Raw genomic sequence first — 19,423 nt, forward strand, 5'->3', positions numbered from 1 at the left:
GTTACTGCGCGGTTGTCACTCTGGATGTGAAGAATACGTTCAACATCGCAAGCTGGAAAGCGATAGCCCACGCACTTCACTGCCTCAAGGTACCGGTGCAGTTGTGTTAGCTTCTAGAAAGCTATTTTGATGGTAGGATTCTACTGTTTGACATAGAGGAGGGGCAGAAAAGTGTTCGAATTAGCGTGTGAATACCTCAGGTATCAGGTATCAGAAGGCCGGCTCCAAAGGCACGTTCCCCACCAGTTGGGAGATTTGTGCCATCGCCATATTTGAGCTTATTTCATCATCTACCCGATGGGAGAGGAAAGGGAAGGGAAAGATGGGAGGAAATAGGAGTGGGGTCCCTTGAAGAGGGAAAATCGCATAAGCGAATTGAGAGCATGTAGCTCCATACCACAATGGGTTCGAAAAGCGCCCTAAAAAGGGCACTGCAAAACGCATGAGCATAAAGAGAGCCTATAGCTCATTACCACAGCGGGTTAAGAATAAGAGAATGTCCTGAAGATTCAGGCTTCTGAATTCAGTTTCACTTAATAAGTGTTTAGGGTGATGTGCTAGTATCCATCGTATTAAGCATTGATCAGCGAGAACTGCAATTTTCCCAGTATTGCAGTGAATGATGCTGATACAAACCGATGCCAAACAATTCTTTCTCAAAACGGCTTTAGCATTGTACAATAACATTTTGATAAATCTTGATCTCTTTTTGGAAATAATGCAAAGAAAATGCATCTTACCGTATTCTCAATCCGTCGTATCGTTTTCAACTCCGTCGCAATCAGTTTCCAGATTCGTCTCACAACTTACGGCTCACTTTGATGTATTGAGTGGCTAAGACACAATACATCAACGCTATAATAAAATGTTTTACTAGAAAATATAGATCTACGGGCATCTCCCTCCATTCCTTCAGCATGATGGAATATACTAATTTCCTTTAAAATTAATTGTTTCTTATCAAAATTCAGCCCAAACATATGAACACAATTACTTTTGACCGTACAATTCTGGCATTTGCTCACAGTACAGCGAAAACAACACAATCAAAGGAACCGTATTTTTACGTCGAGCGTCGCGCACACATTGATGCGCACAAACTTTTTTTTTCTCAGTACGACGGATTGAACTTTGTTTACATTCTCAATTATTCGCGGCGGTTGAGGAAATTTCGTAAAATTTGGGGATTTATTGAAGTTTTACGGCGTGTGATTGGAATGAAATCCATCACTGAAGAAGTACGAAAGTTTTCCATAATGAAAATAAGTGCCCGGCGATGTTAGTCACACAGGGGGGCGAGAAGAAACTTGTGTTGGAAAGTGGTGTGACTGATGTCGATCGCTAAGCATTTCTCTCAAATCGTGTTCGTCCATGCGGTTTCGGTGAAAAAGTGTAAAGTGGATAATTGAACTGAAGTTATTTATCGAAATACAGTAGTTTCATTGCATTTTTGGTGTACAGATGGACGAATCATAAAAGCTTTCACAAAATTACATTTGGAAAATGAATCTATGTTGCAGGTAAGTTGGAATATCCGCCGTAGTGGAACATTTTAAGTTTGATACGACGAATAGCAGCTCTTACGACGAAGCAGAACGAAACCCTACCAAGTAATTGGAATCGCATTTGCGCAAAAACTGGACAGTTACATATCAGGTGATACGAAGTTCCATAATCGGAGTCACAACTATCACACACAAATGATGTTGATATAGACAACGAGCATGCCACTCTGCACCTCTTTAAGATGACATCTTTATGTTGCGCCTCTCTCTGTTGTAGGTCTTTACCAACAGCAGCATCATTGCGCATCACGCGCCAAAAGCAAAAGTGAAAGTGAATTCGTAGAGTTAACATCGTTGTTGAATAAAGTTCCGTTTATTTCGTAAATTAATTAAACTCGGCATTTCATTCCGCTGTAACCTCAACTCCAATAGGTTATTGGCCCAGTTAGCGTTGGAAGTGCTTGAGTTTTGAGGACATTTGTAGCGTGGTAGTGGATTTTCAGATCGTTCTTTTCGGATCGGAAGTGTCGTCGGTGTGCTTGTGAAAAACAAGATGGCGGACACAAAAGCGACGGTCGAAAGATTGAACGACGGAAATTACGCGGTGTGGAAGTTTAAAATGCGTTTGCTTCTGACGAAGGAGAAGCTGCTGAGAGTGGTCATCGATCCGAAACCGGAAGCTGCTGATGCGACCTGGACCTCGGAAGACGAGAAGGCGCAAGCACTAATCGGTCTGGCTTTGGAGGACACGCAGCTAATCCACGTGATGACGAAGCAAACGGCAAAGGAGATGTGGGATGCGCTGAAGGATTACCACGAGCGCTCATCTCTGTCCAGCATAATCCACGTAGTGCGACAGTTGATTACCATCCGGATGGCAGAAGATGGTAACATGGCGGAACATCTCAAGCAGATGACGGCGTTACGGCTCCGCTTGTCTGCTCTGGGTGAGGAAGCGAAGGACAACTGGTTCGTCGCGTTGATGCTGTCCAGTCTTCCGCGATCGTACGACGGTTTGATTGTGGCACTTGAGAGTCGACCGGATGCAGATCTTACAGTGGACTTTGTGAAGGGTAAGCTGCTTGACGAAGGTCGACGTCGTGTCGAAAGTGACTCCAGTGAGAATAAGGCTCTGGTGATAAGTTCGGCAAAATCGAAAAATGTGAGTAAGCCGAAAGTGAATAGGGAGTTGTTGTGTCATTACTGCAAGAAGTCGGGCCATTTCCGGCGTGATTGCCAGAAGCTGGCACAGGAAAAGCGTGGGAAGGAGAAGTCCGATGGCCCGAAGGCAAACGTCGCAATCAACTCAGATTCCAGTTTCGAGGTGTGTTTAGCAGCGGGTAGAGTCGGCGGATCCGGTTTCTGGTACCTGGATTCTGGTGCAACGTCTCACATGACCAGTGATGCATCGTTGTTGGTGGATGTGGATAAATCCAAGGCAACGGCGGTTTGCCTGGCGGACGGAAAGTCCATTAAATCATCGGGAAGCGGTACAGGTAAGCTCGTCTCTTACAACGGAGATGGTGCAAAAATGAATGTGCGGCTTGACAACGTTTTGCACGTCCCGTCTCTTGCTGGTAACCTGCTGTCGGTAAGTAGAATCACGGATTTGGGGTTTCGGGTTCTGTTCGAGCAGGAGTGCCGTATCCTGAAAGGAGAAAAATCAGTGCTAGTTGGACAACGTAAAGGAGGGTTGTACCACTTGAAGCAAGCTCCGGAGAAGGCCTTTCTAGCGAATCCGAAGCATTCCGATTTGTGTAAGCATCTGTGGCACCGGCGTCTCGGGCATCGTGATATGCAAGCTGTGAACAAAATAGTGCGGAACAATCTGGGTTACGGGTTGAAGCTTGATCCATGCGAAGTGCAGTCGGTTTGTGGTCCGTGTTGTGAGGGGAAAATGGTTCGTGAATCGTTCCCAAAAGTATCGGACAGTAAATCTTGCGCGGTGGGAGATCTTGTGCACACCGACTTGGGTGGTCCGATGGAAGAGGAAACGCCCAGTGGAAATCGGTTTTATATCGTGTTGGTAGACGATTACTCGCGTTACAGTGCAGTGTACCTGTTGCGGCGTAAATCGGACGCTGATGAACGCATTCGGGAATTTTGCAATCTGGTGAAGAATCAGTTTGGGCATTTTCCTAAGAAGATTCGATCCGACGGTGGTGGCGAATATATGAACGATTCGTTGCGTAAGTATTTCGCGGGTTGTGGTATTGTGCACGAAGTGACGGCGCTGTATTCTCCACAGCAGAACGGTGTCGCGGAACGGAAGAATCGTTATCTTGTCGAGATGCTTCGGTGTATGCTTGCGGAGTCGAAGTTGCCTAAACGGTTTTGGGGCGAGGCGATTTGCACTGCAAACTATTTGCAGAATCGTCTGCCGTCGTCCGTCGTGACCAAGACACCGTACGAGCTCTGGCATGGGAAGAAGCCCTCGTATGGACATCTGCGGATCTTCGGTTCGGAAGCGTATGTGCATATTCCCAAGGAAAAACGACGCAAGCTGGATCACAAGGCAGAGAAGATGGTGTTCGTGGGCTACGCTGAAGGTCGGAAAGCGTATCGTTTCTTGAACCCTGAAACGGATATGATTAAGATTAGTAGGGATGCCAAATTTCTGGAATTGTGTGACACAGAAGAAACTGTTCGGCGCCGGAATCAGGAATCAGGAGGAGTACTGGAAGTACCGCTGATGTGGCCATCTGAGGATGAGCGGCGGTGTGAGCCGGAACCGGCTGAAGTAGACCAATTTGAAGATGCTCAGGAACTCAACGAGACGTTCAACGAAAGTGTTTCGGAAGGCGATGGATCATTCCATGGATTCTCTTCGGACGAAATAGCACGGCGTTCGAGTCGAGCTACGAAAGGGGTTGCGCCGCGTCGCTTGATCGAGGAGATTTTCGCTGCGGAATCGCTGGATCCGGACGAGGTTGAACCGAAAACCTTGAAGGAAGCGTTGACCTGTGAAAAACAGGAATTGTGGAAAGCGGCGATGGTTGATGAGCTGAAATCCCACCAGCAAAACGGAACGTGGGAGCTCGTTGACTTACCTGTCGGACGGAAAACAGTTGGTTGTCGCTGGGTGTACAAGCTGAAGAGGAATGCATCCGGCGAGATTACCAAATACAAGGCACGTCTGGTGGCTAAGGGATTCTCCCAGAAATACGGTGTCGATTACGACGAAGTTTTCGCACCGGTAACCAGCCACACTACTCTGCGGGTGCTGTTAGCCGTGGCAAGCAAGAGGAAAATGACGTTGAAACATTTTGATGTGAAAACGGCCTACTTGTACGGTGATTTGAACGAGAAAATCTTCATGAGGCAGCCTCCTGGATACGCAGAGAAGGGGCGGGAAAATATGGTTTGTCGCTTGAAAAAGAGCATCTATGGACTCAAACAGTCAGCGCGGTGCTGGAATCAGCGACTCCATAATGTTCTCGTGGAAATGGGTTTCGAACAAAGTGCGACCGATCCGTGTCTCTGTACGAAAGTAGTAGACGGGAAGCGTGTTTACCTACTGGTATATGTGGACGATATTATGATTGGCTGTGAAGATGGGGCTCGAATTGACTCGGTGTACAAAGTGTTAAAGCGGTATTTCGAAGTGACGAATCTCGGAGAACCGAGTGACTTTCTTGGACTGAAGATTGAGAGAATCGACGGGAAATACAGTGTTTCGGTGGAAGGTTACATCGATCGTGTTGTTGTAGATTCGGTCTCCGTGATGCGAAGCGGGCTAAAACGCCAATGGACGAAGGTTTCACTAGTTCTGAGGACAAAAGTGCAAAACTGCCGGATGAGAACGAATATCGTAGTCTCGTCGGCGCGCTGCTCTACATTTCTGTCTGTACTAGGCCAGATGTAGCAGCTAGCGTAGCGATATTGGGCCGGAAAGTGTGTTCGCCGACTGAAGCGGATTGGGTGGCGGCAAAACGTGTTGTCCGTTACCTGAAGGCAACGAAAAAGTGGAAACTGGTGTACGGTGACGAAGGTGGAGAACTGATCGGCTATTCGGATGCTGATTGGGCCGGCGACGCAGGTACAAGAAAGTCCACAACAAGTTTTGTCTTCCACTATGCCGGTGGAGCTGTATCGTGGGTTAGTCGGAGGCAAAGTTGCGTCAATCTGTCTTCGATGGAGTCCGAATATGTGGCGCTGAGTGAAGCTAGTCAGGAGTTGATCTGGCTGCGGAAGCTGTTGGCAGATATGGGCGAGAAGCTTGAAGGTCCTGTCACGGTAATGGAGGACAATCAAAGCTGCATCCAATTCGTAAGCTCGGATCGCAGAAGTCGTCGGTCAAAGCACATTGAAGTGAAGCAGCATTTTGTGAGACAACTGTGTGAGGAAGGAACCATGAAGCTGCAGTACTGTCCAACGGAGGATATGGTGGCTGATGTACTCACTAAACCGATGGGTGCAGTAAAGATGCAGAAGTTTGCAAGCATGATGGGTTTGTCATAGGCTGGCAATGTTCGTTGAGGAGGAGTGTTGATAAAGACAACGAGTATGCCACTCTGCACCTCTTTAAGATGACATCTTTATGTTGCGCCTCTCTCTGTTGTAGGTCTTTACCAACAGCAGCATCATTGCGCATCACGCGCCAAAAGCAAAAGTGAAAGTGAATTCGTAGAGTTAACATCGTTGTTGAATAAAGTTCCGTTTATTTCGTAAATTAATTAAACTCGGCATTTCATTCCGCTGTAACCTCAACTCCAATAAATGAGTCAGCACGCTGAATATTTGCCATGTGATAGTTGAGTCGGCAGTGGCCTGTCAACGCTTTGACCAAGAGACTGCAATTCTGCTTTGACAGATTTGTTAAATACTTCGCCACCCTTGGAGATGGCTCAGTAATGTACAATTTTGTTTGACGACACGATAAAAAACTTTTCCAATATTGCTTGTGCTGAGATGCCGCCCAAGAGTTTATCTGAAGCTTCACCCAACACTTGAATGGCCAGGTACCCATACAAGGTTTACAGAGTTGACTGAATTCAGTTCCTCAATTTGAGTTCAACATGCGATAACAAGCTTCGACCTTGAGTTGGCCAAAGCGAGAGCTTTTATAGCAGCCTGACTATCTGAACAGAAGTACATGACTTTACCCATTACGCGCTGTTGAAGTCCTGATTGCACTCCACACATAAGAGCAAATATTTCCGCCTGAAAAACGGTGCAGTTTCTACCAAGTGAGTAAAACTGATTCAGCCTTAGCTCACGAGAATATACTCCTGCACCAGCACTACCTTCAAGAAGGGAGCCATCAGTGTAACATACTGTATTGTTCGATATACTTCTTTCCAAATAGCCAGACGTCCACTCTTCCCGTGAAGGGAATTGTGTGGTAAATGTCCTGTAAGGAAAGTGACAAGCAATTGTGAGATCACTTGGAGCAAGGACAATTTTGTCCCAATTCACCAAAAGTGGAAACAACGAAGTGTGTGTTGATCTACGATTTACTGGATTTTTCTCCAGTAGATCCAGTACCCATTAACGGTAAGAGCAAGAAAGTGCTTCTTGTTTAAGATATATGTGTAGTGGCGTAACGCGGTTGTCACTCTGGATGTGAAGAATGCGCTCAACATCGCAAGCTGGGAAGCGATAGCCCACGCACTTCACTGCCTCAAGGTACCGATGCAGTTGTGTTAGCTTCTAGAAAGCTATTTTGATGGTAGGATTCTATTGTATGACATAGAGGATGGGCAGAAAAGTGTTCGAATTAGCCTGTGAATATCTCAAGGTTCAATCCTGGGCCCGCTGTTATGGAATGCGATGTACGATGACGTACAGAGGCTGTTCTTTCCGACGGGTGTTTAGATTATTGGCTTCACCGACGATATCACCCTAGTGGTATATGGTGAATCGATGGAGGAAGTAGAGTTGACAGCAGCGCACTTTATCTCCATAGTTGAGGAATGGATGAAGTCTATGAAACTTGGACTGGCTGAGGTAGTGGTGGTCAACAACCACAAGTCCGAGCAACGGGCGCTTATCTCGGTAGGTGATTGCACCATAGAGTCCAAGTGATCCCTTAGGCATCTTGGGGTAATGATCGATGACAAGCTCAGCTTTGCTAGCCACGTTGAATATGCCCGTAAAAGGGCATCTACGGCTACAACGGCACTTTCGAGAATATGTCTAACAGCTCTGCTGTCATTGCCAACAACCACAAGGTAGGAAGATGTTCAATGCTTCATGAGAATGAGCATGAGCATATATGACCGTACAATTCGTAGTTGCTACTCCGTGATTGACTAGAGCAATCGAAGTTGCACAGGGAATCAATGAATGGGGCTTGGGATTAGCTTACCATTCTTCAATGTGCACAAATCGAGAGCTCAAATTTTAAAAGCCAATAACGGCGCCGGCCACGTCCTTACGGTCATCGGGGAAGGGAAGGATTGTTAGCTAGACAACCGTTGTTACTAGAGACCGAAGAATCTTCTGCATCTCCACAGTTGTCATGAAAAGGATATTCGGTTAGTCGGATAAGGTAAAGATCTAGGAGTCACCAGCGGTTGGTGATGCGATCCATGATACATTCACGCCTAACCCGTTTAACGCCACTATTTATTCATGCCGCGCGAGCGACGCGCAACACGATTGATCCTGCTCACATCACCCGCCCCCGCAGGAGCAAGCGACGCAAGCAAAGGATCAAACACTACTCTAGAAAGATGTTCAATGCTTCAACCAAAGAAGTACCAGAGGAGTCCGCAAAGCGTGTAAAGAGGCAAAGCTCAGAGGTAGGCAGCAGGAATGGGATAACTCCACAAAAGGTAGATGGACCCATCGACTAATACCAAATGTGTCAGATTAGTATAAAAGAGACCATGGAGAAGTGAACTGGCGCAGTTTCTGTCAGGACATGGTTGATATAGGCAGGTATTTGTGTGTGTTCAACTGTGTTTTTCTAAATCACTCTGTAGGCAGCATTTATAGATTTCGAAGTTCACATGCAGGCAGCGGATCTCTGTTCTATGATAATACTTAATGGAAAATAAAATGTTGTAGCAATAAAACCTGTTGTATTTCTATATTTTAATCAAAGATTTGCCGGGTACCGGCCACAAGCATACGACCCCTGGCGGAATTCTTCACGTCTGTTACTCTCTACCACTCATTTCAGGGGTCTTCAATATCTTCACACCTTCGCACAGAAACCGGTCATCCACGGGGACATCAAACCGGGTAACATCCTACTGGGCGCCAACAACGAACCCAAAATCGGCGATTTTGGTTTAACGCGCGAAATGGCGGTCAGTGATTCGAGTATGAAGGTATCTCGCGTGTACGGTACCCGCCCGTACATTCCCCCAGAGTTCATATCGCAACGCCAACTGAGCACCAAGGTGGACAGCTACAGCTATGGGCTGGTTCTGTACGAGATCTTCACCGGGCAACGAGTGTACGATGACAAGCGGGTTCCGAAGCATCTGAAGGCCGTGATATTGGCCGCAGTGCAAAGTAACGCCGACATACGCAATCTTATGGATCCGGTTCTGCTGCATACGGCCAATGTTCGAACCTTTCCTAGCTGCGTGATGCTGCTGAGGACGGGATTGTCGTGTACGGCCGACGAACCGGAAAAGCGAAAGGAGATGGCGGAGGTTTACAAATCTTTGGTCGAGGTTTTTGGGGAATAGAGGTCACATATAGCAATATACATTTTATTTACAAATTTTGTTTTCTGGGTAATATCTTAAATAGAACAAAAGAAATATATTTCATTCGGAAAATTTACGCGAAGATAATAATTATGTTGAGTGACAAGTACTTGCGCTAGTTCGAGTTGCTCCAAAGGAAGTGGTCAAATATAAAAACTAACAAATTTCATGCGACACATCAAATAGTTTTATGTGATCTGATTTGAACATAATTTGGATCCTATCGCCAGCATTTCTGTCTTCGGGTCCGACCATTTATTGGATGTTCTTTCAAGTTCAAAACTTAACGATATCACATTTTTTTCAAATACATTTTTATTTTGTTCTTTTTTTTCGATATTTATCCATTCATAGTTCCTATTACTAATCATTCTCACTTGTTTTCCGTTTTGTTTTACGCGCTTCCTTCTCTCGCACTTTCTTCGATTATTTACCTCTGTTTTGTCTGTTCCCTTCTCAGCCCTGAACAACTTTCCTCTCTCCAAATCGTCCAAGTGAGTTTTGTTTGTTTGTGTGTGTTTTTTCTCTACCCTTGCTTCTCCCCTATTCGTCGTCTGCTCTCTCGCGTCCGTCCTACTCGTTCGCTCCTGTGATCTAGCACGCACTCTCTTTGATTAGTTTTGTTTTTCGTTTGTTTGTACCATGCACAAATGAGTTTTGCTCCACTATGCTTCTAATGCTCTCTCGCGCTTTATCTTTGCAAAAGTCCACACAAACACACAGTTTTTTTTAAGTGTTATTAGTATGGTGTGTGTTTCCTTGTCTTACTCAATGTTTCCTTGTTTGTTTGTTTTTTTTAGTACTTACTTCACTAGCGTTTTTTTTCTCGATTAAATACTGTACAACGTGTTTCAAAGTGTTTGTGTGTTTTTGTATTTTGTTCTCTTTTTCTCCCTGGTCGTTTGCTTATGTGTGAGTGTGGGATTGCGTTTATTGTTACTGTTTTAATGCCTGCTCTGTGGAATAAACCAGGGTAGAGGCTTGACTCTTCATCCACGTTTTGACTGTGTGTGTTTGTGTGTGGATGTGTATGTGTTGTTGCCTTTTGTAGCTTCAAATATTTACATTAAAATATGTTTTTCTTCGTTTTTTCCTCAGCTTTTGGGTTTGATTATTCATTTTTTTGTTTTCACTTTAGCTTAGTTTTTTTTTAAACTTTACCATTTTGTGGCGGTCTACACATTTACAAACATCTCAATATTTGTGGTTCCTTGTTTTGATTTGTATCGTTTTACTGTTAAAAAACGTTTTAAATTAAAAAAAGATAAAATTGAGCTACTGTCATTTCCAACGAAATTATACATTAAATGAGTTCGTGTGAGTGTTTTTGTGTTGTCTTGTATTTTTTAGGTTCATGATTGGTTTCTGTTCTCTTACGATAATATAGAATAGTAATAATTTACATCTTCAGCATTGTCTGCTGTTCTGTTTGTATCCGATTTGCCAAAAAAACTGTTCGGATTTTGTTTCGGGTCCACAAGATAGGAATTATAATTGATTTGTTTTACTTTGTATTTAGGAAAAATGTTTTCCGCTGGGTTTAGCTGTCTCGTTCTTTTCTCTCTCGCGCCGGCTTTGATTCACCTAGATTAGATGACTATTTGTAGGTTTTTTGAATAATGAAGGCAAACACTCGTGGCGCTTTCTATGACCGAATAGTAAAACGGGTAAAGCTAAAAGAAATCAAAGGAATTTCCCATTTTAAAATGGTGTTTGACGGGAATTATCGTATTATAATTCTCGAAACTTGGATTAGGACTGTATTAGGTATTTGAACAAAATAGTTCTGTGTGATGCAACTCCCGTTACTTACATTGTAACTAAGATTATTTTAGCTAATTCGAGCTATTTTGGATCGGCGACTAAGAAATTGCCACTAAAGTGTGCCGAAATGATGTGCAGACACCTAAAATGAATTGAGTTTTTTTTTTGAAAATTTTTAGTTATTGTGGAACAAAACTGACTTTAATCTACCTTCCAAAGAAAAAGCTTGAATTTAGTAGCTAAAGTGATGCTATTTTGCCTTCTGTTGTGCATGATAATCAAAAAAGTATTAATGAACTAAGTTAGCCAAACATTTTCATACTGTTTTCTCTTCCATGTATGAGCAGAGTCAACCCGTATAAAACTTCCTGCCAAACTGCGGCGGTACTAATTTAACTATAACAAACCGAAAAAAATGTTACAATAAATAGGTAATTTTTGATACTTGCTTCCAAATAAAATCTTTAGCCATTTATTATTAAAGATATACGTAAAATTTTGTTTATATACATTTCAATTATAAAATTTTGATATTGCTTGTCTCTGCTAATTTCACTGTACCTTCTCAAAAGCACTACCTCAAAAGCACATCGTCGAAAAAAAAAACTGACCGAACCCTGTCCCTCTAGTTGCTCTGGGACACGAAACCTTTGATATACCCTTTAGGCGATTCCATTTGCATTGTGTCTCCTCCTCGACGCCTAGATGGCGATTGCTGTTGCTTCCTCGGCGTCGTCACATCTAGATGTCGCCACACGATGGCCCTTGTCGAGTAGCACCAGACCGGGCGTTACTGTTCCGGAACCGCTGCTCCCGGTGGACGACGACTGTCCCACTGACATGACCATCTGCTGTTTGAGACCATGCGTGCCCGAAGTGACAAAGACAGAAAGAGAGAGCAACAACGAGACGAGAAACGCCAATACGCGGAGATTGCGTTGCGTTGAGTGGGAAAAGAACGGAGAGGGCACTTTAGGTTAGTCTCTTCTCTAGTATTGGTGTACCTAAACACATCTATAGGTATATTCTGTAGGTTTTCAGTTTCCGAACTGAACAAAATTGTGATCCCTTGTAGACAGGAAAAAACCGTCCAGCGTGTTCTGTTGTGTATGGTTGTTTGTTTGTTTGGGGTGGTGAAGGTGAGGTGTTATTGGTTCTGTTCAACGGCTCTGGTCCGCTGAATTGGTGGTTGTGGTGGGGGTGGTTACAGGGTGGCACACTCGGCGCTCGGTTCAGTTCCGCGAAACTAAGGCACCCACCTTTCCGAGCTGGGTGCTTTGGGACGAACCGGTGGCAGCGGCGGAGGTTGTGAAGGGACCGATCATGTGGCCTGCGGCGTCTGGATCGTACCGCGACACCACAACCGGCGTGAGACCGGAGAGCTGCCCCGAACTGGTCTGGACCACGTGGAGGGCCGTCGTTCGACCCGTTCCGGTGGCGGAACTGTCGGTACCTGGAATGGAAGAGAAGATAGTGGTAAGGTGAGTTAAAGAAGAATTGGCGTATGAAATGTAAAGATTGATGGCCAAGTTTTTGATTCCAGGGGCCGCCATTAAGAGATTTGGAACTACTCTATGAGTAGATTAAAGTGGGAAATCTCAATCTGGGTTCCCACTCGTAGAATGAGCTCACTTGACGCTAAGGACGGTAGCATCTTGACGGACAAACGTGAGATGGTTGAAAGTTGGAAGCAGCACTACTGTGAACATCTGAATGATGCTAAGAGCACAGGCATTGAGGGTCAAGACTACGCAGGAAACTCGGATTTGCTGACGGCTGATGCACAACGGACCAGATCTTCACAGATCGACAATTTTTTAAGAATGTGGCGTGGATATCAGGTCAGACCGTGTAGAGCTATGGACGAGAACAGCTTTTTCGGGAAGCTCACAAGACTGATGAACAGCGACGATGGACACCATCTTGTGTGAAGATTTCAGGTAAATATTCCAGTTTGTTCGAATTCCGCTGGGAACTACGACAAGGTGATGGACAGGCTTTTGAGTAGCTAATCATTATGTACCAAGTATCGTGTAGCATCACTCTTTGGACAGTGAAATGTTGAGTCGACAAGCAGGAAGGAGCGTCCATCATATGTAGCTCTGATCCTCACAAGTTCGTACCTCACGCTTTCACATATCAAACAATAATAGGAAATTAACTAAAATCAAGAGTTAGAAAATTATTACATCAGAGTTAAAAGTTTAGAACAAAGAAGTTTAGAAGTTTAGAACAAAAGTGGTGATGAAAGACAAGTGCTCCGCGCAACAATTTTATTTCAGAAAGTGCTCCGCGAGCCAAACAGGCTGAAAACCCCTGGTCTAGATGAATTTCTGTAGCAATTCTTGAAAAATATCACTAAGCATTCGCAGATCGTTCCAGCACACTGTGTTGACCGGTTGTCTCCGTTCACGCGTTCGAGTTAAATCAGGTGTTATTTCGAGTTTTTCGCGGTTTTCGCGATCGAAACGCGTGTGAATCTGTGATTGCGGTGGTGAAGAAGAAGAGGATAGTGAAGGTTTGGTGAAAATCGGTGTTAAACCGGCCGAAAACGGCGAAAAAAGTGACACCCACGTGCTTTGAAACGGCCAAACAAATCGCTGCCAGCCGGCCGTTCTCATTCACCATTCGGTAGACACAGTGTCGAAAGTTTGGGAAATAGTTGGAATTGAGAAAGTGAGCGATTCTCATCAGGGGTCTACAATAGTAGTGTCCAGTAGTGTCTACAGTGCGGCACAAAATTTTGGGAACGCCTGGGCATCGCTTTCTACGACCAAGGAAAAAGGAAGGTAGGATCTTTCCTTTTACTTTTCTATCGTCCATTTGGGGTAGGTAACGGGTGACCGTTGCCAGTGGAAGTGTATTCCACATAAAATAACATGGTGGCCGCTAGTAGCGGCGACCCAGGGGGGTTCGCCAAACGTAGATTGCCTGAATTTATGGATCCAACGAACCAATTTGGCGAATTGACGTTCGTCCAGTTGTCTGGAAAAAACGGAACTCCACTTCCGATCAACCCGTACATTACCGGGAAATCGGTTGAGGCATGTGCCTCGCGGTCCAATTGAGAGTGCGAAGACCGAAGCGCAGGGAACAAAATACACCCTAAGAGTTCGCGACCCAGCCCAAGTAGCCAAGCTACTTAAGTTAACGAAGCTAATTGACGGAACTGAGGTAGAGGTTGTCCCTCACCCCAATCTGAATGTAAGTAGGTGTGTCATCTCGTGCTTCGACCTCATTCAGATGGAGGAAAAGGACATTCTGACGGAGATGATCAGCCAGAAGGTTATTCGGGTACAGCGTATCACCCGAAATGAAAGCGGAAAAAGGGTCAATACACCGGCACTGATCCTTACTTTCTGTAAGACCACTTACAGAATCAGCGAAACCGTCGTTGTTGAAAAGCCCCGCCACAGCCGAGAGCAACGAGTGGCCCAGTCGACGGCTGGCCCGATGACACGCTCAAGGAACAACTCCCCGGCCGTTCAGGAGACCAAGCGCGGAAGACCTCCAAAATTCGTCTACCCCAAACCAGCCACCTCGCCAGATACCAGCCCGCCCCCGAAGAAGACCGCACCCACTACCCATGACCTGACTCAGATGGAGTATTCCGGCGAAGAGTCTGAGGTATCGGAGACACCCCCTAACCAGCGTCTTCGATAACGCCACTCTCGAACAACGTTCGGAATACAACGAGGACCTTCGCACGAACACTGACAACGAGACTTTTCGGTTCGGAAGTAGGGAAAGTGTAGTACCTCTTCCGACGCAAGTACGGCAGGCTGAAGGAGTCATCCGGGACGACTATCCCAACCCGTTGATGACGAGTTCACCTCCGTATCCGATGGAATCCCACACGACACCACGATATTGCATAACCACCGAGGTAACATCCACTTTGCACCAACATCAAGCAACAGCATCGAAACCAACAACGAGAATACCGATGATACTACACAAAGTCTTTGCCCAGTGCCGGCTGTTGCCGGTGTTTCTGGTAGCAGTCGTGTAGTAGTTTCGGCAACGGCTGGCACTGTGGGGCAAGACGTCCCACAGGTCAGTTCTGAAAAACAGCAAACAAATATTGCCGCGCCTAATGTTCTTCCAGGTTATCTCACATCACCCGGAGAAGGTCCTTCCGGAATCCAACGAACAAACATTACACAATGCTCTTCCCCAGTGCCGGCTGTTGTCGGTATTGGTAGATCTAGTGTAATGGTTTCGACAGCAGCTGGTACTGTGGGGCAAAACGTCCAACAGGCAAGTTGCATTCACGCTCAATCATCAGCAGACGTCACTGCGGTCCCTTTTTCATCTCCAGCTGATTCGCCAATACGAAGAACATCAACGTCATCATCCGAAACTCGTTTCGTCACTGACTGTCGCTCTGGCGGCTGCTTTGCCCTTCAATGGAACATCCGTGGTCTAAGGGCCAACATTAGCGAATTGAAACTCCTTATCGCCGACCTTGAACGTTGTGTGGTAGCACTCCAAGAGACTAAAGTCGGTCAGCACGTCATCTCTCAGGACTTTATCGGCAAGCAGTATACGATGTTACTAGCATCGAACACCGCACACTATTGGCAACATGGAGTAGGCCTAGCTATTCGAGAAGGCATACCCTTCGAGCGTGTACAGATCGACACCACCTTACACCTTGTCGCTGCACGCATCTTTGCACCTATCAAGATGACCGTGGTTTCGGTGTATATCCCTCCGAGTGCAGCTCAATGTCAGACCGCATTGGGAGATCTGTTTGAGCATCTAGACGGTCCGGTTCTTCTTTTGGGGGACTTTAACGCCCACCATCTCGCGTGGGGGTCACACCAGTTGAGCGCGCTTGGCCGATATATTGCCGAAACAACTGGTTATCCTAAACGACGGCTTTCCCACTTGTATCGACCCGGCAACGGGTAACACCTCAGCAATCGACGTCTCCATCTGTTCTGAGAGTCTGGCGCGAAGGTTCACCTGGCGGACCTTGTCGGACACACACAACAGCGACCACTTTCCGATAACGGTGTCCATACCCGGATGGTCCAATCACCGAACGACACGGCAGAAGTGGCTATACGACCAAGCAGATTGGTCGTTGTAGCGGAAACCATTCGCCCAGATGTCGAGTGGGATGTAGAGAGCTTCACGGAGAAGATAATAGCAGCAGCAAAGAAGTCCATACCGCGGACCAGTGGACGTATTGGACCGAAATCGGTACCTTGGTGGTGTCCTGAAGTGAAGGCGGCAATTCATCAGCGAAGAAAGTGTTTGCGATCCCTTCGACGTCTTCAGCAGCGCGATCCGAACCAACCCGAAGCATTGGCGAGCTTCCAGAAAGCTAAAGCAATGGCGAAAAAGGCGGTCATCCAAGCAAAGCAGCAATCGTGGGAAAATTTCGTGGCGAAAGTATCACCCAACAGCACGACGACCGAACTATGGAGTACGGTTAATAAATTACGCGGCAACCGACAACAGCGACCGGTGGTACTCAAGGGGACGAACGGATTTACAGACAATCCCGAAGAAGTAGCGGAAGAACTGGCGAAGTATTACAGCGAGAGATCGGCGACTACCCTCCATCGTTCCAGATGGCGAAATCGGCAGCCGAACGAGAGTCCATGGATTTTTCGCCCAATACCGGCGATGTGTATAACATCGATATTACCCTTGCCGAACTTCTGTGGGCTCTCGACAAAGGGCGAGGCGCCTCAACAGGTGCTGATTCTATAGGGTACCCGCTTCTTCAACGTCTCCCTCTGTCTGTAAAGATGACACTTCTTGAGCTCCTCGACAAAATCTGGCGAAGTGGTAAGTTTCCGGCCAGTTGGCGGAATGCTATCGTCGTTCCCATTTCGAAACCGCATTGACAGGAATCCGGACCGGCCTATTTCCGACCAATCTCACTCACCAGTTGCATGGCGAAGCTGTTTGAGCGCATCATCAACCGCCGTTTGATTACGGAGCTAGAGTCGAGCAATCGGCTTGACAAGCGTCAACACGCCTTTCGTGCAGGACGGGGCACTGACACATATTTTGCCGAGCTGGAGAGATCGCTTCCAAATATCGACGAGCACTGCCTCATAGCCTCCTTGGATCTGTCGAAGGCGTATGATACGACCTGGCGACACGGAATATTGCGTAATTTAATGTCGTGGTGAATACGTGGTCGAATGATCAACATTCTGAAAAGTTTCCTCTCGGAGCGAACGTTTCAGGTGTCCGTAGGAGGACATTTGTCCCCCCAACAACCACTTGAGAACGGAGTGCCGCAGGGTTCCGTGTTATCCGTGACACTTTTCCTCGTCGCAATGCAACCTATCTTCCGAATCATACCAGCAGAAGTCCTTTGTATGTCGACGACATCCTTCTCGTTGTACGTGGGCCGAAAAACGAAGGGTTGCACCGTAAACTTCAGGTCGCCGTGAAAGCGGTTGACAAATGGGCAAAGAGTGTGGGATTCAGTATATCTGCGACAAAGTCACATAGTTTCTACTGTAGCCCGAATGCGCGCCGAGAGCCAGCTAAAGAGATCACCATTGATCGATCCGCCATCCCGAAGACAAACCGTCTTAGAATCCTGGGCATAACTTTGGATCGGACGCTTACCTTCAAACCTCACTGCCAGGCGGTCAAGAAAGCGTGTGAATCGCGGCTGCGGATACTGCAAATAATCGGTGCCAAACTTCCCCGTGGCAATCGATCTTCCTTGCTCCAGGTTGGCTCGGCACTGGTCACATCGAAACTGATTTACGGGATCGGACCAGTGAGTCGAGGAGGTCCAGCATCTTTGCAGATCCTTGCCCCGGCGTACAATAAGATGGTTCGTTTCGCTTCTGGTGCGTTTGTAACTAGCCCGATAACATCGGTCATGGCCGAGGCAGGCACTTGCCCTTTGACCTTCTAGCGATACAATCCTCAGCACGGGTGGCCATGCGAATTGCAGCAAAAAGTCCTGATAACACCAACCTTCCTCTGATCCGGCGAATGTCAGACCGTCTAGTTGAACTAACGGGAACAGAGCTCCCGAATGTCAGCCACCTTGTTAGACAAAACAACCGCGAGTGGCACGCGCGAAAACCAACAATAGTTTGGGATGTTAAACGGAATATTAGAGCCGGTGACCCACCTGAAAAAGTTCGCCCGGTAGTACAACTTCTGCTTAGGACGCGCTTCCATCAATCGACCGTCGTATACACTGATGGGTCCCAAGTTACAGAACACCGTAGGTGCGGCTTGGCACTCTACAGGTTTGAGTTGCACATACAGGCTACCGGAAGAATGCAGTGTCTTTTCTGCGGAAGCATACACCATAAAAATGGCAGTTTCGATTCCGAACGTGGCTAGAGAACTAGTTATTCTTACGGACTCTGCGAGCTGTCTTCAAGCGCTGGAGGCGGGTAAATCCAAGCACCCGTGGATACAGGAAGTTGAACGAGTAGCGAGAACCAAGTCGGTCCGATTCTGTTGGATCCCTGGACACGCAGGCATCAGCGGAAACAATGAAGCCGATCGACTAGCCAACGAGGCTAGAAGGCAATCACCCATTGATATCCCCCTCCCAGGAGAAGACGCGCTAAGAGCTGTCAAACAGCTAATACGACGTCACTGGAACAATCAGTGGTACGATACCCGTGAATCCAAGCTGCGGGAAGTCAAACAAGACACGCTTCGATGGGTAGATCGCGGTAGTGCAGCCGACCAGCGTGTGCTGACACGGCTAAGGATCGGCCATACGCGGCTTACCCATACATTTCTACTAAAAAGAGAATCCCCACCAACCTGCGAATGTTGCGGAACAACTGTGGACGTGCGGCATTTGATTCTACAATGCAGGAAATACGAAAGAGAAAGGACGGACAACAATGTTAGCACAACTAGCTTAAGAGACACCCTAGCAGATGAAGAAAACGCCACGCTGAATCTACTGAAGTTTCTACATGACACAAATCTATACAAACAATTGTGAAGGAAGTATCATGAATTGTTAAATTATATGTAAACAAAAAACCACCCTATTCAGACACGAATGCACCCCTCTGGTGTGAAGTGTATTAAATTTAAAAAAAAAATCACTAAGCATTGCTTGCGAAATCGCTGGAGGAATTTTTGTACAAATCTCTGAGACATCACTTTCTCAATTTCTAGAGGAATTCGTGAAGATGTATTTGAATGTATGCCAGGAAGGAAGGAAGGAAGTTGACGAAACCGAGATGCGTCGAGATGAACGACGAGAGTTGTATCGAGGAATATGAATTTTACGGTTGGCTGTTTTTGAATAGGTAAGGAAGACGAACGGGAACAAATTCGTCAAAAAGTTCTTGATCTTGCAGGACAAAACGAGGACAAATGGGCAAATCTACTGAGACGAGAAGCGCCTGCTTTTTCACGAAGGCGAGAGACGATACTTCGGCCGCTTGACTGCTACTGCTAGACTGGTACAGAGATAACAATGTTATTTATGAACGAAAGACGTAAGGAGGAAGTCTCAAA

General features: G+C 46.3%; 2 protein-coding genes across 9 annotated transcripts in view; one reads left to right on the plus strand and one right to left on the minus strand.

Annotated features, from left to right (window-relative positions):
• Positions 1-9,186, plus strand: part of LOC5568148 (serine/threonine-protein kinase pelle) — a 32,836-nt gene extending 23,650 nt beyond the window's left edge. Inside the window, exon 6 of the mRNA XM_021848629.1 lies at positions 8,635-9,186. Within this exon, the coding sequence (XP_021704321.1) occupies positions 8,635-9,151 (517 nt within the window). The 3' untranslated portion in view covers positions 9,152-9,186. The remainder of the gene's footprint in view (positions 1-8,634) is intronic.
• Positions 9,187-9,616: 430 nt separating this feature from the next.
• Positions 9,617-19,423, minus strand: part of LOC5568147 (mucin-5AC) — a 188,699-nt gene continuing 178,892 nt past the window's right edge. For all 8 annotated transcript variants that reach the window (XM_021848622.1, XM_021848627.1, XM_021848624.1 and 5 more), the window contains one exon: positions 9,617-12,389. In XM_021848622.1, coding sequence (XP_021704314.1) covers positions 12,169-12,389 — 221 coding nt within the window. In that variant the 3' untranslated portion in view covers positions 9,617-12,168. The remainder of the gene's footprint in view (positions 12,390-19,423) is intronic.

Source organism: Aedes aegypti, chromosome 3, assembly GCF_002204515.2.
Source record: "Aedes aegypti strain LVP_AGWG chromosome 3, AaegL5.0 Primary Assembly, whole genome shotgun sequence".
NCBI lineage: Eukaryota > Metazoa > Arthropoda > Insecta > Diptera > Culicidae > Aedes > Aedes aegypti.